Source organism: Moschus berezovskii, chromosome X (genome assembly GCF_049115385.1).
Source record: "Moschus berezovskii isolate FMDL1 chromosome X, NW_MosBer_1.0, whole genome shotgun sequence".
NCBI classification, from domain to species: domain Eukaryota; kingdom Metazoa; phylum Chordata; class Mammalia; order Artiodactyla; family Moschidae; genus Moschus; species Moschus berezovskii.
The window spans coordinates 61562732-61589000 of NC_142488.1; the positions used below are offsets into that span (position 1 = coordinate 61562732).

Below are 26269 nucleotides of genomic sequence, written 5' to 3' on the forward strand. Positions count from 1 at the left end.
GCTAGAAGAGCGGGGTGGGGCCGCGGGACAGAGGCGAACCCACACGCCCCCAGGCCCCGCCCCGCGGCTGGAGGCCCCGGGTGGAACTGTAGGGGGCGGGGCGCCGAGGCTTGGCGGGCCCGGTGGTTGGGCGTACCAGCACCCGCTTGAGGCACGGGGCGGGGTCGGCCGGGGCCTCCTCCCTCATTCCCTCGGCGGGCCGAGCTGCCTGTCCCTCCCTCCCCTCCTCCTCTCTTTCCCACCCCTCCGAGAGGAGCTGCACATGAGGCTGCTCCCTGCTGGGTCCCGCCCAGCCTCCGTCGCGCAGGAACGGGTCCCTGCAGCCCCCAGCCGATGGCAGGACAGTAGCCGCCTGTCAGGGGTCGCGAAGGGCTGAGGCAGACGCGGCGGCTCCCGGGCCTCAAAGAGTGGGTGTCTCCGGAGGCCATGGGCTACCCTGAGGTGGAGCGCAGGGAACCCCTGCCCGCGGCAGCGCCGCGGGAACGCGGGAGCCAGGGCTGCGGCTGTCGCGGGGCCCCTGCCCGGGCGGGCGAAGGGAACAGCTGCCGGCTCTTTCTGGGTTTCTTTGGCCTCTCCCTGGCCCTCCACCTGCTGACGTTGTGCTGCTACCTAGAATTGCGCTCCGAGTTGCGGCGGGAACGGGGAGCTGAGTCCCGCTTCAGCGGCCCCGGTACCCCTGGCACCTCGGGCACCCTGAGCAGCCCCAGTGGCCTCGACCCCGACGGTCCCATCACCCGCCACTTCGGGCAGCGGTTCCCGCAGCAGCAGCCGCTGGAACCGGGAGAAACTACGCTTCCCCCAGACTCCCAGGATGGGCACCAGGTGAGTCACTCTGGAGGGGCAGGGCCCCCTCTCCATGTGCGCAGGGCGGGGGCCGAGGAAGGACTCTGCCACTTCGAGCCGAGTTCGACGGCTGGACCGGGGAGGTGGTGGGCGAGCCAGGGAGAGGTCGCCTGGGGGCAGGTTGTCCTCGGTCCCTGGCCCAGCTCACCCTGAGTCTCTCAGGACCCCCGGACTTGGGAACTCTGGCCGGCGCCCGCCGCCCCCGGCTCCGGCTGCCTCGGGAAGAGTTGGCGGCGCTCCCGGCCGGGCCGCGGCGCGAAGGTGCGGGCGCTGCCCCCCTGGCCGACTAACGGCAGCAGCCTGGCCGTTCTGCTCCCGGTGAGATTCTCCGCCCGCTGTGCTTGTTTTTTCGTGTCCAGAGCTGATGCCAGCACTAGCAGACTCTCGTTCGGAGTTGGAGCTGTAAACAGCTGTAATAACTGCTCCACGCCCGTTGAAACAACTTTGAACCGTGTTTTCCGCGCGGGGTCCTGGTGCGCTGACCGGAACGTGGACTTGTTCACACTTACCTGCAATTTGAGACGAATTGTCCTCGGTAATTTAGTGAGGATCAGCGCCCCTGAAGAATTCTGGTAGAAATATACCGTCTTGCTAGACAACTTCTGAAACAGCAAATCTCTTTATTTAGGGAAATTTAGTGCACTTAAACTAAATATTCTCGTTTGCCATATTTTGTCTCATGTAAAACTTAAGAGAAGCAGCCAAGGATCTTTTTGAGGTGGTTGGAGAATAACAGTCAACTTGTTCCTCTTGAGGAAGAGGGCAAGTTGTGCAAATAAGCTCCTTGAGGTGAGCGACCCAGGCCTTCTATATTTACTACCACATTTAGAGTCATTGCCATACTGTATAACATTGTTTGTGCTACTTTGACCACCTATCCAAAGCTGGTGTTGCATTCATGATAATGCTGTAATATTAGGACTGACACAGTTTCTACATTGTAAAGTTGTCCTGAGCCTTAAAATGTTTTGCTAGCACACTTCAACTTATATAAGAGTTTATCAAAGAAGTGAATCAATAGATATGCTTCTGGTACTTGAAACTTTAAACGCTGTAGCTACATGATAATTAACTAGGATTCTGGTTCCCTTTATCTACCCACCCTGCATCCCTGACTATACCCAGTAGAAATACTTAGCAGCTGAACATTGGTATTCTGTTAAAAGATGAAGGATTGAACTTCCTTAGTCAAAAAGTGGCCAAGGCTTTTTGGCATTCAGAATTGACAGACCTATGTTTGTAGGCTGAGGACTAGCAGAACAGCTGTATTCTGGGGATTCTGTGATGGTATGGGATTCTCATATGGTCTATAATGACATTTAGTTGCCTTTGCATGGTACTTGAAATAGTTCTGTCTAGGTTTAAATACAGTGCCCTATCTTCTGTCCTTTATTCTTTCTGTTTTAGTCTTTTTGAGGAGTAGAAATAAGCATACTGGCTCTTTACATTTACTGACATCAATTGGAGTTAGAGTTTTTTGTGAATTATGAGGGGCCATAAGTCCATTTGATCACTCCCCTTGGAGAACACATAATTCCTATGGGGGAAATGACTTGTCTAAAGTCATACAACTGTGATCAAAATTAGAATGGTAGCTGGTCTCTTTGCTCCCAGTTCAGTTCCCATTCCACAATATACTACCTTCTGGAGACTTTTTGTCAGGTAGCTGGGTAGAGCTTTGTAACTTTTACAGAGAAGTTTGCATCACTTTTTACTCTACCTTCATTTTAGCAAGACTAACTTTAACCGTGTATTCCTTATTCTTCCTGAACTTCACTTTCAGGAGAATTAGAGTGTGCTTTGAAGGAATTTTAGCCCAGAATGAACTTAAGATTTAAGGATATTAGTTTTAGTATACCAAGCCAAAAACAAACAAAAAAAAGGAAATGTTGATTGGCTAGTAAATTGATACTGCTACATCTTGGGTAAAATTTTCAGTGCCCTGGTGCACCCTCTGCTGGCTTTGCAAGGACATTCAATTGCAGTATTGCTGACAGTCAAGATTCTAAATTGTGCTGACAGAATCTGATTCATAAATAAGGAAGTAAACAGCCTAGTGGGATTTGGCCACGTAGGTCATATTTTTATATTTCAGTTTTCAACACAAACAGCTGCTGTTACAGCAACTCTTAGATGGAGAGGAAGAAAGATAAAAATCTACACCCTTCCATGGGCAAAACACTCAGGTTTCACACCAGTTTATCTGCAAGGAGTGCAGGCAAACTGATAAGGATAAATTGCAGGAAGATCTCATGAGACCAAGTAGAGAGAATAGTCACAGACACTTCATTGTATAAGGTCATGCCAACCTATCCATGCTATGAGAAGATGGGCTGTTATGACTCAACAAAGGCATCTAGAAGTCACTGAAGATGTATGTATGCCATCTTTCAATTTTAAAACTTTAAAAACAGAATACAGAAGGATATTAGGGCAGTCCAGATACATAGATCAACAAAATTCTCCTAAGGACTTATTAGAAAAGCCTCCCCAGTGGAGAGAGTTGTTTGTGATAAAAAATGAAAGGGGTCACTGTGGACCTTCTGGAATCGTGCCTGTCTCCTTCAGCTGGAGTGAGTATCTGTAGGTTTATCTGGATACTCACTGGAGATGATCTCAGGAACTATTATAAATACATCTCATCAGTCTCTGAGTCAGATAATACACAATATTATTGTTAAAGTACAATAAAAATCACTGTTTATGAATCTGTGAAGAAGTTGGCCCAGTTGTGACTGTGGTCATAAAAGCCAAGAATATGGTGGGCATTAACAGGAAGAGTGTTGAAAACAATGATGAAACAAAACTCTTATCATTTCCCTGTAAAAGACGAAAAGTGGATTTGCATTCACAATCCTGGTGGCTGCTCATCAAGAAAAACTTAGCAGCTGATACAAATCCCCAGAAGCCAACCTGAATTGATCAAAGTGTTGGAGGGATTTTCTAGTTGTTTTTTTCAGTCTGTAGAGAGAGCAGTAGAGAGAAGGATATGATCAAAGTATACTAAACCATGAGAGAGATGAGTAAGGCTAATGTACTAGTGTAATTTAACAGTATAGTTCAATAAATAGAAAGCCTGCTATGAGCCAGCCACTATATTAGGTATTCAGTTCAGTCAGTTCAGGTGCTCAACCATGTCTGAATCTTTGAAACTCCATGGACTGCAGGCTTCCCTGTCCATCACCAACTCCCGGAGCTTACTCAAACTCATGTCCATCGAGCTGGTGATGCCATCCATCCATCTCATCCTCTGTCATCCCTTTCTCCTCCTGCCTTCAATCTTCCCCAGCATCAGGGTCTTTTCCAATGAGTCAGTTCTTTGCATCAGGTGGCCAAAGTATTGGAGCTTCAGCTTCAGCATCAGTCCTTCCAATGAATATTCAGGACTGATTTCCTTTAGGATGGACTGGTTGGACCTCCTAGGAGTCCAAGGGACTCTCAAGAGTCTTCTCCAACACCACAGTTCAAAAGCATCAATTCTTTGGCACTCAGCTTTCTTTATAGTCCAACTCTCATATCCATAAATGACTACTGGGAAAACCATAACTTTGACTAGATGGGCCGTTGTTGGCAAATAATGACTCTGCTTTTTAATATGCTGTCTAGGTTGGTCATAACTTCTTCCAAGGAGCAAGTGTCTTTTAATTTCATGGCTGCAGTCATCATCTGCAGTGATTTTGCAGCCCCAAAAACTAAGTCTGTCACTGTTTCCATTGTTTCTCCATCTATTTGCCGTGAAGTGATGGGACCAGATGCCATGATCTTAGTTATCTGAATGTTGAGTGTTGAGCCAACTTTTTCACTCTCCTCTTTCTCTTTCATTAAGAGGTTCTTTAGTTCTTCTTCACTTTCTGCCATAGGGTGGTGTCATCTGCGTATCTGAGGTTATTGATATTTCTCCCGGCAATCTTGATTCAAGCTTGTGCTTCATCCAGCCCAGCATTTCGCATGATGTACTCTGCATAGAAATTAAATAAGCTGGGTGACAATATACAGCCTTGACATACAGCTTTCCCGATTTGGAACCAGTCTGTTCCATGTTCAGTTCTAACTGTTGCTTCTTGACCTGCATACAGATTTCTCAGGAGGCAGGTAAGGTTGTCTGATATTCCCATCTGTTGAAGAATTTTCCAGTTTGTTGTGATCCACACAGTCAAAGGTTTTGGTGTAGTCAATAAAGCAAAAGTAGATGCTTTTCTGGAACTCTCTTGCTTTTTCAGTGATCTAACAGATGTTGGCAATTTGATCTCTGGTTCCTCTGCCTTTTCTAAATCAAACTTGAACATCTAGAGGTTCATGCTTCATGTACTGTTAAAGCGTGGCTTGGAGAATTTTGAGCATTACTTTGCTAGCATGTGAGATGAGTGCAACTGTGTGGTAGTTTGAACATTCTTTGGTATTGCCTTTCTTTGGGATTGGAATGAAAGCTGACCTTTTCCAGTCCTGTGGCCGTGGCTGAGTTTTCCCAATTTGCTGGCATATTGAGTGCAGCACTTTAACAGCATCATCTTTTAGGATTTGAAATAGCTCAACTGGGATTCCATCACCTCCACTAGCTTTGTTCATAGTGATGCTTCCTAAGGCGCACTTGACTTTGCATTCTAGGATGTCTGGCTCTAGGTGGGTGATCACATCATCATCGTTATCTGGGTCATGAAGATCTTTCTTGTATAGTTCTTCTGTGTATTCTTGCCACCTCTTCTGAATATCTTCTGCTTCTGTTAGGTCCATATCATTTCTGTCCTTTATTGTGCCCTTCTTTGCATGATATGTTCCCTTGGTATCTCTAATTTTCTTGAAGAGATCTCTAGTCTTTCCCATTCTATTGTTTTCCTCTATTTCTTTGCACTGATCACTGAGGAAGGCTTTCTTATCTCTCCTTGCTATTCTGCATTCAAATGGGTTTATCTTTTCTTTTCTCCTTTACCTTTAACTTCTCTTCTTTTCACAGCTGTTTGTAAGGCCTCCACAGACAACCCTTTTGGCCTTTTGCATTTCTTTTTCTTGGAGATAGTCTTGAATACTGCCTCCTGTACAATGTCGTGAACCTCTTTTCAAGGTTCTTCAGGCACTCTATCAGATCTAATCCCTTGAATCTGTTTGTATAATATAAATTATATTTGTATAATTTATATTATACTAATATAAATATATATTATACACTGTATAATAGTAAATGATATGATTTAGGTCATACCCGAACGGTCTAATGGTTTTCCCTTTCTTCAGTTTAAGTATGAATTTTGCAATGAGGAGCTCATGATCTGAGCCACAGTCAACTCCTGGTCTTGTTTTTCCTGACTCTATAGAGCTTCTCCATCTTTGGCTGCAAATAATATAATCAGTCTGATTTCAGTGTTGACCATTTGGTGATATCCATGTGTCAAGTCATCTCTTGTGTTGTTGGAACAGGGTGTTTGGTATGACCAATGCATTCTCTTGGCAAAACTCTGTTATTCTTTGCCCTGCTTCATTTTGTACTCCAAGGCCAAATTTGCTTGGTACTCCAGGTAACTCTTGACTTCCAACTTTTGCATTCCAGCCCCCTATAATGAAAAGGACATCTGTTTTGGTTATTAGTTCTAGAAAGTCTTGTAGGTCTTCATGTATGGAGGTGTGTGAAAGTCGCTCAGTCGTGTCTGACTCTTTGCGACCCCATAGACTGTAGCCTACCAGGCTCCTCTGTCCATGGGATTTTCCAGGCAGTAGTACTGGAGTGGCTTGCCATTTCCTTCTCCAGGGGATCTTCCCAACCCAGGGCTCGAACCTAGGTCTCCCACATTGTAGACAGACGCTTTACCGTCTGAGCCACCAGGGAAGTCAGTAGGTCTTCATAGAACCATTCAAATTCAGCTTCTAAAGCATTACTGGTTGGGGCATAGACTTGGATTACTGTGATATTGAATGGTTTGCCATGGAAATGAACAGAGATCATTCTGTCATTTTTGAGAATGCACCCAAGAACTGCATTTCAGACTCTTTCGTTGACTATGATTGCTACTCCACTTCTTCTAAGGATTATCTTTATTACCTCCACCATAGTTTGGTCTCAGGGGCTGAACACAGCCCCGCCTATCAACAGAAAATTGGATTAAAGAGTTACTGAGCATGGCCCAGCCTGTTAGAACAGGACCCAGTTTTCCCCTCAGTTACTCTCTCCATCAGGAAGCTTCCATAAGTCTCTTATCCTTATCCATCAGAGAGCAGACAGAATGAAAACTACAATCACAGAAAACTAATCAAACTGATCACATGGACCACAGCCTTGTCTAACTTAATGAAACTATGAGCCATGCCATGTAGGGCTACCCAAGATGAACGGGTCATGGTAGAGAGTGCTGACAAAACATGGTCAATAGAGAAGGGAATGGCAAACCACTTCAGTCTTCCTGCCTTGAGAACCCCATGAACAGTATAAAACAGCAAAAAGATATTAGGTATTCAGTCAGTTCAGTCAGTCAGTTCAGTTGCTCAGTCGTGACCGACTTTGCGACCCCATGAATCACAGCACACCAGGCTTCCCTGTCCATCACCAACTCCCGGAGTTCACACAAACTCACGTCCATCGAGTCGGTGATGCCATCCAGCCATCTCATTCTCTGTTGTCCCCGTCTCCTCCCACCCCCAATCCCTCCTAGCATCAGACTCTTTTCCAGTGAGTCAACTCGTTGCATGAGGTGGCCAAAGTATTGCAGTTTCAGCTTTAGCATCAGTCCTTCCAATGAACACCCAGGATTGATCTCCTTTAGAATGGACTGGTTGGATCTCCTTGCAGCCCAAGGGACTCCCAAGAGTCTTCTCCAGCACCACAGTTCAAAAGCATCAATTCTTCGGTGTTCAGCTTTCTTCACAGTCCAACTCTCACATCCATACATGACCATGGGAAAAACCATAGCCTTGACTAGACGGACCTTTGTTGGCAAAGTAATGTCTCTGCTTTTTAATATGCTATCTAGGTTGGTCATAACTTTCCTTCCAAGGAGTAAGCGTCTTTTAATTTCCTGGCTGCAATCAGCATCCGCAGTGATTTTGGAGCCCTCCCCCCCCAAAAAAAAATCTGACACTGTTTCCACTGTTTCCCCATCTATTTCCCATGAAGTGATGGGACCAGATGCCATGATCTTAGTTTTCTTAATGTTGAGCTTCAAGCCAACCTTTTCAGTCTCCTCTTTCACTTTCATCAAGAGGCTTTTTAGTTCCTCTTCACTTTCTGTCATAAGGGTAGTGTCATCTGCATATCTGAGGTTATTGATATTTCTCCCAGCAATCTTGATTCCAGCTTGTGCTTCTTCCAGCCCAGTGTTAGGTGTTAGGCATATTTAAATGGTTGGAAGATTATTTTGTGGGGTAGGCAAATAAAGGTAGTATCTCATTTAGACAGTTTCCCTAAGAGATACTCTAATTGGAACTCTTAAGGTTTAAGTGCTTAGAAAAATATGTTTGTGTATATTTATAATGGTTCATTGAGAACTGTTAGCAATATTTGGAATATGTCCCTAATTATTTGAGGTGAGCCTTTCATCTTGATGAAAGTGAAAGAGGAGAGTGAAAAAGTTGGCCTAAAACTCAACATTCAAAAACTAAGATCATGATATCCATTCCCATCATTTCATGGCAAATAGATGGGGAAACAATGGAAACAGTGACAGACTTTAGTTTTTTGGGCTCCAAAATTACTGCAGATGGTGACTGCAGCCATGAAATGAAAAGGCACTTGCTCCTTGGAGTAAAGCTATGACAAACCTAGACAGCATATTAAAAAGCAGAGACGTTACTTTGCCAGCAAAAGTCCACCTAGTCAAAGCTATGGTTTTTCCAGCGGTAATGTATGGATGTGACAATTGGACTGTAAAGAAAGCTGAGTGATAAAGAATTGATGCTTTTGAACTGTGGTGTTGGAGAAGACTCTTGAGAGTCCCTTGGACTGCTAGGAGGTCCAACCAGTCCATCCTAAAGGAAATCAATCCTGAATATTTATTTGAAGGACTGACGCTGAAGCTGAAACTCCAATACTTTGGCCACTTGATGCAAAGAACTGACTCATTGGAAAAGACCCTGATGCTGGGGAAGATTGAAGGCAGGAGAAGGGGACGACAGAGGATGATATGGATAGATGGTATCACTGACTTGATGGACATAAGTTTGAGCAAGCTCTGGGAGTTGGTGATGGATAGGGAAGCCTGGTGTGCTGCAGTCCATGGGGTCACAAAGAGTCGGACACGACTGAGCTACTGAACTGACTGATTTGAGATGATGCCATTGAAGTTAACCTTAACTTTACACAAAACATCTCTTGATTTAACTGGATAGGACATTAGTGTATGTAGATTTGATATTAATAGGGCCAGTTGATCAAGAAAATGACTAAGAATCACTAAGTCCAAGAATTATTTTAGGGAAATGGGATCCAGGTAAAATCATTTTCTATAGGTTTAAATTTAAACTTTTTGGTGTGACATTGAAGGCTTTCGATGAACTGGCTCCATTATACCTATCCCATTTTGTCTCTTATAATCTACTCCTGCAACCCGCCCACCATATTCTGTCTTGGAATCATTCTGCAGTTGTTATTGCTGTTTTTGTGTTTAATAAATTTTGTGTTTTTGTATTAGAGCTCCTCAGAAATGTGCCTTCTCTTTTTGTCTTTTTCCACAATACTTGACACAGTGCTGGTTATAGTTGTGATACCTGAATATTTGTCAACTTAAATATTATTTGGGGCCTTTGGAGATGTTCATATAAAACAAGCAGTTTTGTAACAGGCCTGTTTTCCTCAGGTCTTGCTAAGCCTATGAATTGTCACCTATGCTTAGGTGAGTAGATAGCTCCACTGGCAATATTTCACTGGTTTCTAGAATCATTAGACAGTGAAATGGAGAAGAGGCCTAACCAAATTACCTCTATGGTGATGCAAAAAGTTTTCTGTTATGTATCATTTGATGTTCTGTTTTATTTGCATTTAGGTCTTATCTCTTTCTTTTTCTCTTAGATCTTGTGAAAAATAACTTGTAATTTATCTGTGACTACCTTACAGAGCGACTTCACTTTCACTTTTCACTTTCACACATTGGAGAAGGAAATGGCAACCCACTCCAGTGTTATTGCCTGGAGAATCCCAGGGACGGGGGAGCCTGGTGGGCTTCCGTCTATGGGGTCACACAGAGTCGGACACGACTGAAGTGACTTAGCAGCAGTAGCAGCAGCAGCAACCTTACAGAGAAGATCTCTTTATACCAGAGAACTTCTGAAGCCATTTATTTCCCAAGAACATTACCAAGAAAACCTATTTGCCTTGCCTGCAAGGTGCCCTCATAGAGGGTCGTTTTCATCTGACTAGTCTATAAATACTCATCGCTTAGCTCTTCATTTCTTTTCCCCCCTACTTTTTAATTGAAGTATACATATAGAAAAGGTCACAAATCATTATTGTATAACTGGATGAATTACTATAAAGTGAATACACTAATGTTACCAGAACTCAGGTCAAGAAATAGAAGTATTGGTAGCATCTCATAACCCCCATCTTACACCCCACCCCTATCACTATACCATCTTCCTTCTCCAAAGTGAATGACTATCCTGATGTCTAACATCATAGATTACTTTTTCCCATTATGAACTTGATATAAATGAAATCAAACAGTACATATTCTGGGGTGGCTTTTTTTGGCTCAGTGTCATGCTTTTTTGATATCCATGATGTTGCATGCAGGTGTAGTTTTTTATTTCTATTATTGTATATTATTCACTTGTTTGAATATATCACAGTTTATTCATGCCTTCTACTGATAATGAATTTTTGGATTGTTTACTGTTTGGGGTTAGTATAAATAACAGTACTATGAATATTATTACACAGGTCTTTTGGCTTTATGTAGTTGAATTTCTGTGGATATATACCTAGGATTGGAATTTCTGGGTCATAGGGAATGTACATTTTCAAATTTATTGATAATGACAGCTTTTCTCAGTGATTGTACCAATTTACATTCCCAATGTATGGCAATGTATGAGAATTCTAGTTATTCCACATCCTTGCTAATAATTGTTATTGTCACTGTTTAAATTATAGCCATCCTGGTGGGTGGGTTTGTAGTAATACCACATTGTGATTTTAACTGGCATTTCTCAGAAGATGAATGAAGTTGTACTCCTTTTCATATGTTTATTATCTGTTTGGTTATCTTCTTTTGTGAAGTGCCTGTACAAGTCTCTTGCACATTTTTATTGGATTGTTTGTCTTATAAATTTGTGGATTCTTTTTTTAATTTTAGATTTTTAAAAATTAATTTATTTTTTATTGAAGGATAATTGCTTTACAGAATTTTGTTGTTTTTTGTCAAACCTCAACATGAATCAGCCATAGGTATACCTGTATCCCCTCCCTTTTGAACCTCCATCCCATCTCCCTCCCAATCCCACCCCTCTAGGTTGATACAGAGCCCCTGTTTGAGTTTCCTGAGCCATACAGCAAATTCCCACTGGCTATCTATTTTACATATGGTAATGTAAGTTTCCATGTTACTCTTTCCGAACATCTCACCCTCTCCTCACCTCTTCACATGTCCATAAATCTATTCTCTATGTCTGTTTCTCTATTGTTGCCCTGTAAATAAATTCTTCAGTACCGGTTTTCTAGATTCCATATATATACGTTAGAATACGCTATTTATCTTTCTCTTTCTGACTTCACTCTGTATAATAGGTTCTAGGTTCATCCACCTCATTAGAACTGATTCAAATGTGTTCTTTTTTTTATGGCTGAGCAATATTCCATTGTGTATATGTACCACAACTTCTTTACCCATTCATCTGTCTATGGACATCTAGGTTGCTTCCATGTTCTAGCTATTGCACATAGTGCTGCAGTGAACATTGGGATACATGTGTCTCTTTCAATTTTGGTTTCCTCAGGGTATATGCCTAGGAGTGGGGTTCCTGGGTCTTATGGTGGTTTTATTCCTAGTTTTTTAAAGGAATTTCCATATTGTCTTCCATAGTGGCTGTATTAATTTAAATCCCCACCAACAGTGCAAGAGGCTTCCTTTTTCTCCACACCCTCTCCAGCATTTATTGTTTGTAGACTTTTTGATTATGGCCATTCTGACCAGTGTGAGGTGATATCTCATTGTAGTTTTGATTTGCATTTCTCTAATAATGAGTGATGTTGAGCATCTTTTCATGTGTGTGTTAGCCATCTGTATGTCTTCTTTGGAGAAATGTCTGTTTAGGTGTTTTCCCCACTTTTTGATTTGGTTATTTGTTTTTCTGGTATTGAGTTGTATGAGCTGCTTATATATTTTGGAAATTAATCCTTTGTCAGTTGTTTCATTTGCTGTTATTTTCTCTCATTCTGAGGGTTGTCTTTTTACATTGCTTACATTGCTTACATTTGCTGTGCAAAAGCCTTTAAGTTTAATCATGTCCCACTTGTCTACTTTTGTTTTTATTTCCATTACTCTAGGAGGTGGGTTATAGAGGATCTTGCTTTGATTTATGTCATCGAGTGTTCTGCCTATGTTTTCCTCTAAGAGTTTTATACTTTCTGGTCTTACATTAAATCATTAATCCATTTTGAGTTTTTCTTTGTGTATGGTGTTAGGAAGTGTTCTAATTTCATTCTTTTACAAGTACCTGTCCAATGTTCCCAGCATCATTTATTGAAGAGACTGTCTTTGCCACATTGTGTATTCTTGCCTCGTTTGTCAAAAATAAGGCACCTTTAGGTGCCTGGGTTTATTTCTGGGCTTTCTATCTTGTTCTATTGGTCTATATTTTTGTTTTTGTGCCAGTACCATAGCATACTTGATGACTGTAGCTTTGTAGTATAATCTGAAGTCAGGAAGGTTGATTCCTCCAGTTCCAGTTTTCTTTCTCAAGACTACTTTGGCTATTCGGGGTCTTTATTGTTTCTATATGAATTGTGAAATTTTTGTTCTAGTTCTGTCACAAATGCCATTGGTAATTTGATAGGGATTGCATTGAATCTGTAGATTGAATTTGGTAGTATAGTCATTTTCACAATATTTTGTGAAATCAATTTTCACAATATTGATTCTTCCTAACCAGGAACATGGAACATCTCTCCATTTGTTTATGTCATCTTTGATTTCTTTCATTGTGTCTTATAAATTTTCTGTGTACAGTTCTTTTGTCTCCTTAGGTAAGTTTATTCCTAGATATTTAATTCTTTTTGTTATAATGGTGAATGGGATTGATTCCTTAATTTCTCTTTCTGATTTTTCATTGTTAGTATATAGAAGTGCAAGTGATTTCTGTGTATTGATTTTGTATCCTGTAACTTTTCTAAATTCACTGGTTAGCTCTAGAAATTTTCTGATACTATGTTTAGGGTTTTCTATGTACCGTATCATGTCATCTGCAAACAGTGAGAGCTTTATTTCTTCTTTTCTGATCTGGATTCCTTTTATTTTTTTTTCTTCTCTGTTTGCTGTAGCTAGGACTTCCAGAACTATATTGAATAACAGTGGTGAAAGTGTACACCCTTGTCTTGTTCCTGATCTTGAGGGGAATGCCTTCAGTTTTTCACCATTGAGAATAATGTTTGCTGTAGGCTTATCATATATGGCCTTTACTATGTTGAGGTAGGTTCCTTCTGTGCCCATTTTTTGAAGAGTTTTAATCATAAATGGGTGCTGAATTTTGTCAAAGGTTTTTTCTGCCTCCATTGAGATTATCATATGACTTTTATCTTTCAATTTGTTAATATGGTATACCACATTGATTGATTTGTGTATATTGAAGAATCCCTGCATTCCTGGAATGAACCCAACTTGATTATGGTGTATGAGCTTTTTGATGTGTTGCTGAATTCTGTTTCCTAAAATTTTGTTGAAGATTTTTACATTTATGTTCATCAGTGATATTAGCCTGTAGTTTTCTTTTTTTGTGTTGTCTTTGTCTGGTATTGGTATTAGGGTGATGGTAGCCTTGTAGAATAAGTTTGGAAGTGTTCTTTCCTCTGCAATTTTTCAAAAGAATTTTAGAAGGATAGGCATTAGCTCTTTTCTACATGTTTGAAAGAATTCTCCTGTGAAGCCATCTGGTCCTGGGCTTTTGTTTTTTGGGAGATTTTTGATCACAGCTTCAATTTCAGTGCTTGTGATTGGGTTGTTCATAATTTCTATTTCTTCCTGATTCAGTCTTGGAAGACTGAACTCCTCTAAGAATCTGGCCATTTCTTCCAGGTTATCCATTTTATTGCCATATAGTTGTTCATAATAATCTGTTATAATGCTTTGTATTTCTCCATTGTCTGTTGTAACCTTTCCCTTTTCATTTCTAATTTAGTTGATTTGATTCATCTCTCTTTTTTTCTTGATGAGTCTGGCTAAGAGGTTTGTCAATTTTGTTTATCTTCTCAAAGCACCAGCTTTTAGCTTTATTTACTATTGTTTCATTTTTTAAAATTTATTTCTGCTTGGATGGAATGTCCTGAAGATATCAATGAGCTCCATCTCATCTAATGTATCATTTAAGACTTGTGTTTCCATATTAATTTTCTGTTTTGATGATCTGTCCATTGGTGTGAGTGGGGTGTTAAAGTCTCCTACTATTATTGTGTTACTGTCAGTTTCTCCTTTTATTTCTGTTAGTGTTTGTCTTATGTATTGAGGTGCTCCTATGTTGTGTGCATAGATATTTACAGTTGTTATGTCTTCCTGTTTGATTGATCCCTTGATCATTATTTAGTGTCCTTCCTTATCTCTTGTAATCTTCTTTATTTTAAGGTCTATTTTGTCTGATATGAGGACAGCTTTCTTTTGCTTCCCATTTGCATGGAATATATTTTTCCATCCTTTCAGTCTCAGTCTATATGTGTCTTGAGGTCTGAAGTGGGTTTCTTGTAGACAGCATATATATGGGTCTTGTTTTGTATCCACTCAGTCTGTGTCTTTTGGTTGGAGCATTTAATCCATTTACATTTAAATTAATTATTGATATATATGTTCCTATTGCCATTTTCTTAATTGTTTGTGGTTGATTTTGTAGATCTTTTTCCTTCTCTTGTATTTCTTGACTATATACGTCCCTTTAACATTTGTTATAAAGCTGGTTTGGTGGTACTGAATTCTCTTAACTTTTGCTTGTCTGAAAAGCTTTTGATTTCTCCATCAATTTTGAATGAGATCCTTGCTGGCTACAGTAATCTTGGTTGTAGATTTTTCCCTTTCAGTAAATATATCCTGCCATTCCCTTCTGGCCTGCAGAGTTTCTGCTGAAAGATCAGCTGTTAAGCATATGGAGTTTCCCTTGTATGTTAATTGTTGCTTCTCCCTTACTGCTTTTAATATTCTTTCTTTGTGTTCAGTGTTTGTTAGTTTGATTAGTATGTGTCTTGATGTGTTTCTCCTTGGGTTTGTCCTGTATGGGACTCTTTGTGCCTTTTGGACTTCATTGACTATTTCCTTTTCCATGTTGGGGAAATTTTCAACTATAATCTCTTCAAAAATATTCTCATACCCTTTCTTTTTCTCTTCTTCTGGGACCCCTATAATTCAAATGTTGGTGCATTTGATATGGTCCCACAGGTCTCTGAGACTGTCCTCAGCTCTTTTCATTCTTTTTACTTTATTCTGCTCTTCAGAAGTTATTTCCATCATTTTATCTTCCAACTCACTGATTCTTTCTGCTTCAGATATTCTGCTATTGATTAATTTCAGTAATTGTGTTGTTTGTCTCTGTATGTTTATTCTTTAATTCTTCTAGGTCTTTGTTAATTGATTCTTGCATCTTCTCCATTTTGGTTTTAAGGTTTTTGATCATCTTTACTATCATTATTCTCAATTCTTTTTCAGGTAGTCTGCCTATTTCCTCTTCATTTATTTGGACTTCTGTGTTTCTAGTTTGTTTCTTCATTTGTGCAGTATTTCTCTGCCTTTTCATTATTTTTTTTAAGTTATTGTGTTTCAGGTCTTCTTTCCCAGGCTTCAAGGAAAGTTCAGTTCTTTCCTTAAGAAGGTTGAATTCTTTCTTCCTTTTGGTTTCTACCCTCCTAAGAATGGTCCAGTGGTTTGTGTGAGCTTTGTATAGGATGAGATTTGTGCTGAGTTTTTGATTGTTTGTTTGTTTGTATTTCCTCTGATGGGCAAGGCTGAGTGAGGTGGTGGTCCTCTCTGCTAATGACTGGGTTTGTATTTTTGTTTTGTTTGTTGTTTAGATGAGGCGTCCTGCACAGGGTGCTACTGGTGGTTGGGTGATGCAGGGTCTTGTATTCAAGTGGTTTCCTTTGTGTGAGTTCTCACTATTTGATACTCCTTCGATGAGTTGACTCACTGGAAAAGACTCTGATGCTGGGAAAGGTTGGGGGCGGGAGGAGAAGGGGACGACCAAGAATGAGATGGCTGGATGGCATCACCGACTCTGTGGTGATGAGTTTGAGTGTACTCCGGGAGTTGGTGATGGACAGGGAGGCCTGGCGTGCTGTGATTCATGGGGTCGCGGAGAGTCGGACACGACTGAGCGACTGAACTGAACTGAACTGAAGGTTAGTTCTCTGGTAGTTTAGGGTCTTGGAGTCAGTGCTCCTACTCCGAAGGCTAAGGGTTTGATCTCTGGTCAGGAACGAAGATTCCACAAGTGGTTCGTTATGGCATTAAGTGAGATTAAAGCAAATATCCAAAAGCGAGAAACCAAAGATGAACCTCAGACAAATGGCAGCTACAAAGTCAGGCAAATAATAATTAAAATGATGGAATATACACATGTACGTATACACCTATGAGCAAAGTGAAAAAATAAAGTACAGTAGATTGACCCAGTGAACAATGGAAATCAAAAATTATATTTACCAGTTAAGAACAAAACTACCTTAAGCACACACTGAAAAACAAAACTAAAGCAACGTGCCAAGTGGGGAATAAAGCAATAAAACCAAAACTAACAAATATGTTGAGAGAAAAGAAAGAATAGGTATGCAAAGTAAATGCAGGTAGATGAAGAAGATTTATATACATTAAAGATTAACTGCAAGGGGAAAAGAACAGTAGGAAAGGCAAACAAAGGAATAAATATAGAAAAAATATCATAGGTTTGAAAAAAAATTAAAAATGTAAATTATAAAAAAGAGAAAAGGAAAAAAACAGAAGAAAGAAAAAAGGGGAAACTCCACAGAACTGAAAAAGCCCAATGTAGAGGCAGAGGTTTATAACAACAATAGAAAGTGTGACTGAATATACACATATACATATACACTCATGAGCAAAGTGAAAACAGTCCAACAAAAATAAAGTACAGTAGGTTGACCCAGCGAACAAAGGAAACCAAAAATTATATCTACCAGAACAAAACTAATTCAAGCATGAACTAGAAAATAAAACTAAAGCAAGGTGCCAATTGGGGAAGAAAGCAATGAAAATAAAACTAACAAATATATTGAGAGGAAAGGAGAGAAAGAAAAAGAAAAATAGATATGCAAAGTTAAATAAAGGTAGATAAAGAAGATTTACATATATTAAAGTATAACTGCAAGGGGAAAAGAAGAGTAGGAAAAGCAAACAAAGGAATAAATGTAGAAAAAATAATAATAAGTTTTAAAAGTTAAAAATTAAAATTAAAAAGAAGAGAAAAGAAAAAATAAAGAGGAAAACTCCACAGAACTGCAAAAGCCCAATGTACAGGCATAGGTTTTTGAAAACAATAAAAAATGTGACTGAGAAAAAAAGAAAAAGCTCAAAAGCTTAATTTGATTTCTTAGTGCCAATAAAATCGAGAACTACAACAGAGGGGGGAAAATCCTATAGAATCTACAGAACAAGTCAAAAAATAAGAATAATAAATGTTTTCCTTGAGTCACTGCTGTCAGAGTCCTTTCCCTCACTGGGAGTCACAGTCCACCTTACCTCCCTAGGATGCCCTCCAACACTGTGTTGATCTCTGGACCTGCTGTGGTGGCAGCTCAGATTCTAATCTGGTCCTACTCCTGTGTGTTCTTGCCTCCAATGTCCACAGCTATCAGAGCTTGTGTGTTTTCTTTTGTGGGAGCTCTCAATGGCCTTTTAAATATTCCATCGACACAGAATCTGCTTAGTTGATCGTGTGGATTTAATATGCAGCTTGTACAGCTGAGAGGAAGGTTTTGGGTCTTCTTCCTTAGCCACACTGCCTATGGGTTTCAACTGTGGTTTTATTTCCACTTCTCCATGTGGGTCGTCCACTGGAGTTTAGCTCCTGAGGCTGCCCTGGAGGGCTTGGGTTTGCCCTTGTGAGGGCCAGGTATGGAGGTGGTGCAGCTGCTTGGGTCGCAGGGGTTCTGGCAGCACCAGGTAGTCGGTGGGTGGCTAGGGCAGCAGGAAATATAGTGCCTCTAGAAGGGTATGGCAACCAGTATTGGCTGACACGCTCCAGTATTCTTGCCTGGAGAAGCCCCTCTCTGACAGAGAAATCTGGCAGGCCACAGTCTATAGGGTTGACCAAAGTGACCCTGTGTACATAGACACAAGACTTTTTTTGTCTGTGGCACTTCTGCCCCAGTGAGAGTTGAGCGTGAAGGTGGCGCAGCTGCTTGGCATGAAGAGACCCTGGCGGTGCCAAGCGTTCAAGGACATAGACTGCCTCCATGGCAGGAGTTATGGCCCTATCAGAATCTTTTTTTCGAGCTTCTTGTAGCTGGTGATCAGGAGGCCTCTTTGGCCAGTCTTTCTCTGTAGCTCCATCCCTTCAAGCACTTAGAGGGTCCTTCTCTGTTGTTCGGCGCATCAGGCACATAGAGGGGCCCCACTGACTGGGTTCCTACTCTGTAGATCGGTGTGTCAGGCACTTAAAGGAGCACCCTAGGTGTGGTCCCACTCTGTAGTTCAGTGTGTCTGGCATTTGATGGGCCAGGCTCTCTATTGCTCAGCTGCTGATGCTGGCCTGTGGGGAGAGAGAGGCTATGGTGATGGCTCTACCCTCCATGCGTGACTCAACAGTATCACCTTGCTTCCATGGCTGCCTGGCTTTCTTGCACCAGCATTTCCCACTGTGATCTCCTCCCTCACATCCCCTCAATCCATCTCTCCACAGTCAACAGCAGCCCCCACCCTGGGATTGCTCCAAAATCCCTAAACTCCAGCTCCCAGCTGCTGCACCTTCCAGGAGACCAGTGTTCCTGTCCCAGGTATGTATGGCTTCAGCAAGGACTGTCTGATTCTCATTCCGTTTAGGCTGCCACAGATCAGCTGTTTCACTCTCAGCTTTCAATGTTTCTCTTCTGACTCAGACAGTTGCCCTGCTGTGGGGATCGGACCCCTGCCCACTGAGGGCAGGTCCAATCCTACCAACACTCCTGTTTTCCCCCCTAGTTCCTTCGTCCTACCGAGTTTTGTGTGCTTGTGTATATTCTTTTCCACTGGTCATGTTCTCCTGTACACTGTCAGCTGGTGTTCTGCATGTACTTCTGTGTCTGAAGGTGTATTCCTGATGTATCTGTGGAGAGAGATGTACTCCACATCCATCTACTCCTCTGCCATCTTGTTCTCCTCTGCTTTTTAATATGCTGTCTAAGTTAGTCATAACTTCTTTTCCAAAGAGCATGTGTCTTTTTATTTCATGGCTGCAGTCACCATCTGCAGTGTTTTTGGAGCCCCCCAAAATAAAGTCTCTCAGTGTTTCCATGGTTTCCCCATCTACTTGCCATGAAGTGATGGGACTGGATGCCATGATCTTAGTTTTCTGAATGTTGAGCTTTAAGCCAGATTTTTCACTCCTTTTTCACTTTCATTAAGAGGCTCTTTAGTTTTTCTTTGCTTTCTGCCACAAGGGTGGTGTCATTTGCGTATCTGAGGTTATCGATATTTCTCCCTGCAATCTTGATTCCAGCTTGTGCTTCATCCAGTCCTGCATTTCACATGATGTACTCAGCATAGAAGTTAAACAAGCAGGGTGACAATGTACAGCCTTGACGTACTCCTATTCATATTTGGAACCAGTCTGTTGTTCCATGTCTGGTTCTAACTGTTGCTTCTTGACCTGTATACAGATTTCTCAGGAGACAGGTCAGGTGGTCTGGTATTCCCATCTCTTGAAGAATTTTCCAGTTTGTTGTGATCCACACAGTCAAAGGCTTTGGCATAGTCAATAAAGCAAAAGTAGATGTTTTTTTCCTGCAACCGTCTTGCTTTTTCGATGATCCAACGGATGTTGGCAATTTGATCTCTGGTTCCTCTGCCTTTTCTAAATCCAGCTTGAACATCTGGAAGTTCACGGTTCACGTACTGTTGAAGCCTGGCTTGGAGAATTTTGAGCTTTATTTTGCTAGCGTGTGAGATGAGTGAGACCTGGATCTCAAAATATTTGCTTTTGCATGTTCATTGCAGCATTCATAATAGCTAAGATGTGGAAACAATAGAAATGTCCATCGATACATAAATGGATATAGAAAATATGGTATATACATATATACAATAGGGTACTACTTCACATTAAAAAAGAGATGCTGCCACATGTGACAACATGGATGAACCTTGAGGACATTATGCTAAGTGAAATAAACCAGACACAGAAAGGCAAATAGTACATGATTCCACTTATATGAGGTATCTAAAATAGAGAGAAGATGTGGTTACTAATCAACAGGCATTAAATTTCACTTAAGCAATATTAGGACTTCCCCAGTGGCTCAGACAGTAAAGCGTCTGTCTACAATGTGGGACCCGGGTTCAATCCCTGGGTTGGGAAGAGCCCCTGGAGAAGGAAATGGCAACCCACTCTAGTACTATTTGCCGGGAAAATCCTGTGGACAGAGGAGCCTGGTAGGCTACAGTTTATGGGATCGCAAAGAGTCGGACACGACTGAGCGACTTCATTTCACTTCTTCTTCTTCTTCTAAGCAATATAAGTTCTAGAGATCTGCTATAGAACATATATAGTCAAAAATAATGTGTTGTACACTTAAAATTTTAAGAGTGTGGGTCGCATGTTATGAGTTCTAACCACAGTAAAATAAAATTAAGGGAGAAAACCCTCCTGGGATTTTTGTTTTGATTGGATTGAATCTAAAAATCAATTTAGGGAGAACTTTCCTTTACTATATTGAATCTTCCAATCTATGAATATGGTGTATATCCTCACTAACTTAGGTCTTTAATTTTTCTTGGTAATATTTTATAGTTTTCTGTGTATGGCACTTGTACATCTTTCATTAGATTTATTCTAAGACATTTGATATTTTTGAAACCATTTAAAATGTTATCTGCAGTTGATGCTGTGATCCATCTCCTAAGTCCATGTCTTGGTTGAAGAAAATTGTCTCAAGGACAGTTGTCTCATCTCCCAAGGAGATGCTTCCTTGCATCGTCCATCGTCATCCATCCAGTGCCTGATTAATGAGGAGGTATAAAGGCTTGCCCTTTCTTCCCCAAATACAGAAACCTTTGAAGGGACATATTAGCTCCAGAGCTATCTATGAATTTGGCTACGGTCTTTTGGAGATTGTTTTTCCCCTCTTATATATATGTTGATCCCCAAAGCACTTTCTAATAAAAGTGAAGTGAAGTGAAGCTGCTCAGTCGTGTCCGACTCTTTGCGACCCCATGGACTGTTACCTACCAGGCTCCTCTGTTCATGGGATTTTCCCGGCAAGAGTACTGGAGTGGGGTGCCATTTCCTTCTCCAGGGCATCTTCCCGACCCAGGGATCGAACCCGGGTCTCCCGCATTACAGGCAGACGCTTTACCGTCTGAGCCACCAAGGAAGCCACTAATAAAAATAGTGCTTGATAAACTATGTCGCCCAGTCTGCTTCACAGGAAAACCAACCTGGGACCATATAATTTTAAAACTTCATTTTAAAATTGCTTCTGGCTTATGCCTAGAAATATAGTTTATGTTATATATTGACTTTGTATACAGTATACAAAGTCTACAAAAAAAATTGTGTTGAACTCATTTATTAGTACTAACAAAATATCTGTAGGTCTTGTGGATTTTCTATGTACACCATCACACCATTTGTGAAAAATGATGTTTTATCTTTCTATTTCTTCCTTTCTAATATCTATACTTAAGATTTTTTTCTTACCTTATTGCACTGGCTTGAACCTTCAGAAAAATGCTGTTTAGGAACAGTAATAGCAGGACAGAGGGAAGGAAAAAAAAAGAAATAGAAATAACATGCATCTTTGTCCTATTCCCAAAAGCATTTGATGTTTCACCTCCATAATGTTTGCTATAGTTTTAAGTTTTTTCTAGTTATTTATCACTTTAAAAGTTCTTTTTTAGTACTAGTTTACTGAGAGTTTTGTTTTAATCATAAATGGAAATAGCATTTTATCAAACAGTTTTCTTGCATCTATTGAGATAATTATATAACTTTTCCCATTTAATGTAGTGTTTAGTGTTTTAGTGTTAAAACAATTTTTGCACTTGTGGGATAAACCTAGTCTTGCTGTTTTATTTATTTAGGACTTTGGTTTATTGTATAAATTAACTCAGATTGTCATATTTCTTCTCATATATGAAGTGCAAAGCCTAGAAATTAAGGCTTTCGTGTTCATATAGAATCACCTATAATAATCCTGTTTGTTTAAAGAATATACATTTGCAAACATTTACAGTGGGTGACAGTTCACATTATCTCCTATCTTTTACTACATTCAGCATTTCCCCTAGCTCCATCCTAAGCATTGATATGTAATTTCATAATTCCATTTGAAATACATACTGTTATTTATTTTCTTGATTTCATTTAGCTTTATACATTTTTGATTATCTGAATATTTATTTTCTTCATAAAACTGTCATCAAAAAAGAGAGATTACTTCAGTTTGATTCAGTGTTCAAGTATGTTTTTCTTTTTTCCCAACTTTGCTTCAGTTGTCCTGAATATGATGTATTATTTGTTTTATATATTGCTAGATTTGGTTTGCTAAAATTTCATTTAGGATTTTTGCATCTATGTTCATGATTGAGATTAGCATGTAGTTTTCCTTCCTTATCAGTCTTGGACAAGGTTAAAATGTTCCCATAAGATTACTTGAAAGTATTTCATTTCTACTTTTTGTCTGCAAGAGTTTATGTAATATTAGTAATAATTCTTCCTCAAATGTAGCAAAGCATCTGCACCTGGAATTTTTTGGGTGGGGGAAAGGAAGATTTTAATCTCTAGATTTTCTGTCTTTTAAAAAACATTTATTTATTTATTTGGCTTCACCAGGTCTTAGTTGCAGCATGTAGGATCTAGTTTCCTGACCAAGGATTGAACCCGGGCCCCCTGCATTAGTAGTGTAGTCTTAGCCACTGGACCACCAGAGAAGTCCCATTTGCTATGTTGATAGAGATAAGATTTTCAGATTTTATTCAGTTTTTTGGTAAATTTGTGTTCTAGGAATTTATTTAGCAAAAAATTTCAATTTATTCACAGAAACAGTTTCATGATATCCTCTGCTGCTGCTGCAGCTGCTAAGTAGCTTCAGTCGTGTCCGATTCTGTGCGGCCCCATAGACAGCAGCCCACCAGGTTCCTCTGTCCCTGGGATTCTCCAGGCAAGAACACTGGAGTGGGTTGCCATTTCCTTCTCCAATGTATGAAAGTGAAAAGTGAAAGTGAAGTCGTTCAGTCATGTCTGACTCTTCGCGGCCTCATGGACTACAGCCTACCAGGCTCCTCCATCTGTGGGATTTTCCAGGCAAGAGTATTGGAGTGGGTTGCCATTGCCTCACTCTTTTGTTAATGATGTGGTAAAATATATGTAACATGAAACTTATCATTATAACCATTTTTATGGTTCACTGACAGAGAGTACATTCAGAATATGGGTACCCATCGCCACTCTGTTTTCAAAACTCAGTTCTCCCAAACAGAAAATCCATACCCATTAAACAGTAACTCCCTATTTCCGCCTACCTGTGACCACTAGTAGGCTTCATTCTACTTTCTGTTTCTTTGAATTTGCCTATTTTAGGTATCTCACATATCAGTGTATTCAACTTGGGCTTCCCAGGGGGCTCAGTGGTAAAGAATCCACCTGTCAATGCAGGAGCTGTGGGAGGTGCAGTTTTGATCCCTGGGCTAGGAAAATCCCCTGGAGGAGAACATGGCAACACCACTCCAGTGTCCTCTCCAGGGTAATACTATAGACAGAGGAGCTTGGCGATCTACAGTCCATGGGGTCACAAAGGATCAGACACAAGTGACTGAGCATGCACACATAAGTGGAATGATATTTCTCCTTTTGTGTCTGTGTTATTTCATCAATGTTGTAGTATGTGTCAGAATTTTATCCTTTTTTTAAATGGCTAAATAATATTTCACTGTGTGTATGTGTGTACACCATATTTGTTTATCTGTTCATTTGTTGATGGAAGTTTTGGTTTTTTGTATTTTTGGCTTTTGTGAATAATGTTGCTATGAATATTGGCATTCAAGTATGTGTGTCCCTGCTTTTAGCTCTTTTGTGTGAAATTGGTGGCTTATATGGTAATTCCGTTTAATTGTTTTTGAAGTACTGACAAATTGTTTGCCATAGTGGTTGTATTTTTTTATATTCCCCCAAGCAATGCAGTTTCACATCCTACCAACACTTGTTCCAATTTCTCCACATCCTCACCAAAGCTTGATATTTTTTAATATTTTTTAAAATTACTATCCTAATTGGTATGAAGTATTTTCCATTGTGGTTATCATTAGCTGTTTTAAAAACTTTTTAAAGGGTCTGACTCTATGAGACCCCATGAACTGCAGCACACCAGGCCTCCCTGTCCATTACCAACTCCCGGAGTCCACCCAAACCCATGTCCATTGAGTTGGTGATGCCATCCAACCATCTCATCCTCTGTCGTCCCCTTTTTCTCCTGCCCTCAATCTTTTCCAGCATCAGGGTCTTTTCCAGTGAGTCAGTTCTTTGCATCAGGTGGCCAAAGTACTGGAGTTTCAGCTTCAACATCAGTCCTACCAATGAACACCCACGACTGATCTCCTTTAGGATGGACTGGTTGGATCTCCTTGCAGCCCAAGGGACTCTAAAGAGTCTTCTCCAACACCACAGTTCAAAAGAATCAATTCTTTGGCACTCAGCTTTCTTTATAGCTGAGGTCTCACATCCATACTTGACCACTGGAAAAACCATAGCCTTGACTAGCCAGGCTAAGAATACACAGAAGAACTGTACAAAAAAGATCTTCACAACGAAGATAATCACAATGGTGTGATCACTTACCTGGAGCTAGACATCTTGGAATGTGAAGTCAAGTGGGCCTTAGAGAGCATCACTACGAACAAAGCTAGTGGAGGTGATAGAATTCCAATTGAGCTATTTCAAATCCTGAAAGATGATGCTGTGAAAGTGCTACACTCAATATGCCAGCAAATTTGGAAAATTCAGCAGTGGCCACAGGACTGGAAAAGGTCAGTCTTCATTCCAATCTCAAAGAAAGGCAATGCCAAAGAATGCTCAAACTACCGCACAATTGCACTCATCTCACACGCTAGTAAAGTCATGCTCAAAATTCTCCTAGCCAGGCTTCAGCAATATGTGAACCGTGAACTTCCAGATGTTCAAGCAAGTTTTAGAAAAGGCAGAGGCACCAGAGATCAAATTGCCAGCGTCTGCTGGATCATGGAGAAAGCAAGAGAGTTCCAGAAAAACATTTATTTCTGCTTCATTGACTATGCCTTTGACTGTGTGGATCACAATAAACTGTGGAACATTCTGAAAGAGATGGGCATACCAGACTACCTGACCTGCCTCTTGAGAAACCTGTATGCATGTCAGGAAGCAGCAGTTAGAACTGGACATGGAACAACAGACTGCTTCCAAATAGGAAAAGGAGTACGTCAAGGTTGTATATTGTCACCCTGCTTATTTAACTTATATGCAGAGTACATCATGAGGAACGCTGGGCTGGAAGAAGCACAAGCTGAATCAAGATTGCTGGGAGAAATATCAGTCACCTCAGATATGCAGATGACACCACCCGTATGGCAGAAAGTGAAGAGGAACTCAAAGGCCTCTTGATGAAAGTGAAAGAGGAGAGTGAAAAGGTTGGCTTGAAGCTCAACATTCAGAAAACTAAGATCATGGCATCTGGTCCCATCACTTCATGGGAAATAGATGGGGAAACAGTGGAAGCAGTATCAGACTTTATTTTTTTGGGCTCCAAAATCACTGCAGATGCTGATTGCAGCCATGAAATTAAAAGACGCTTACTCCTCGGAAGGAAAGTTATGACCAACCTAGATAGCATATTAAAAAGCAGAGACATTACTTTGCAAACCAAGGTCCGTCTAGTCAAGGCAATGGTTTTTCCCATGGTCATGTATGGATGTGAGAGTTGGACTGTGAAGAAAGCTGATCACCGAAGAATTGATGCTTTTGAACTGTGGCACTGGAGAAGACTCTTGAGAGTCCCTTGGACTGCAAGGAGATCCAACCAGTCCATTCTGGGGGAGATCAGTCCTGGGTGTTCATTGGAAGTACTGATGCTAAAGCT

General features: G+C 40.7%; 1 protein-coding gene across 2 annotated transcripts in view; it reads left to right on the forward strand.

The window, feature by feature from the left end:
* Positions 1-225: 225 nt before the first annotated feature.
* Positions 226-26269, forward strand: part of EDA (ectodysplasin A) — a 413746-nt gene continuing 387702 nt past the window's right edge. For both annotated transcript variants that reach the window (XM_055438357.2, XM_055438358.2), the window contains exon 1: positions 226-822. In XM_055438357.2, coding sequence (XP_055294332.1) covers positions 427-822 — 396 coding nt within the window. In that variant the 5' untranslated portion in view covers positions 226-426. The remainder of the gene's footprint in view (positions 823-26269) is intronic.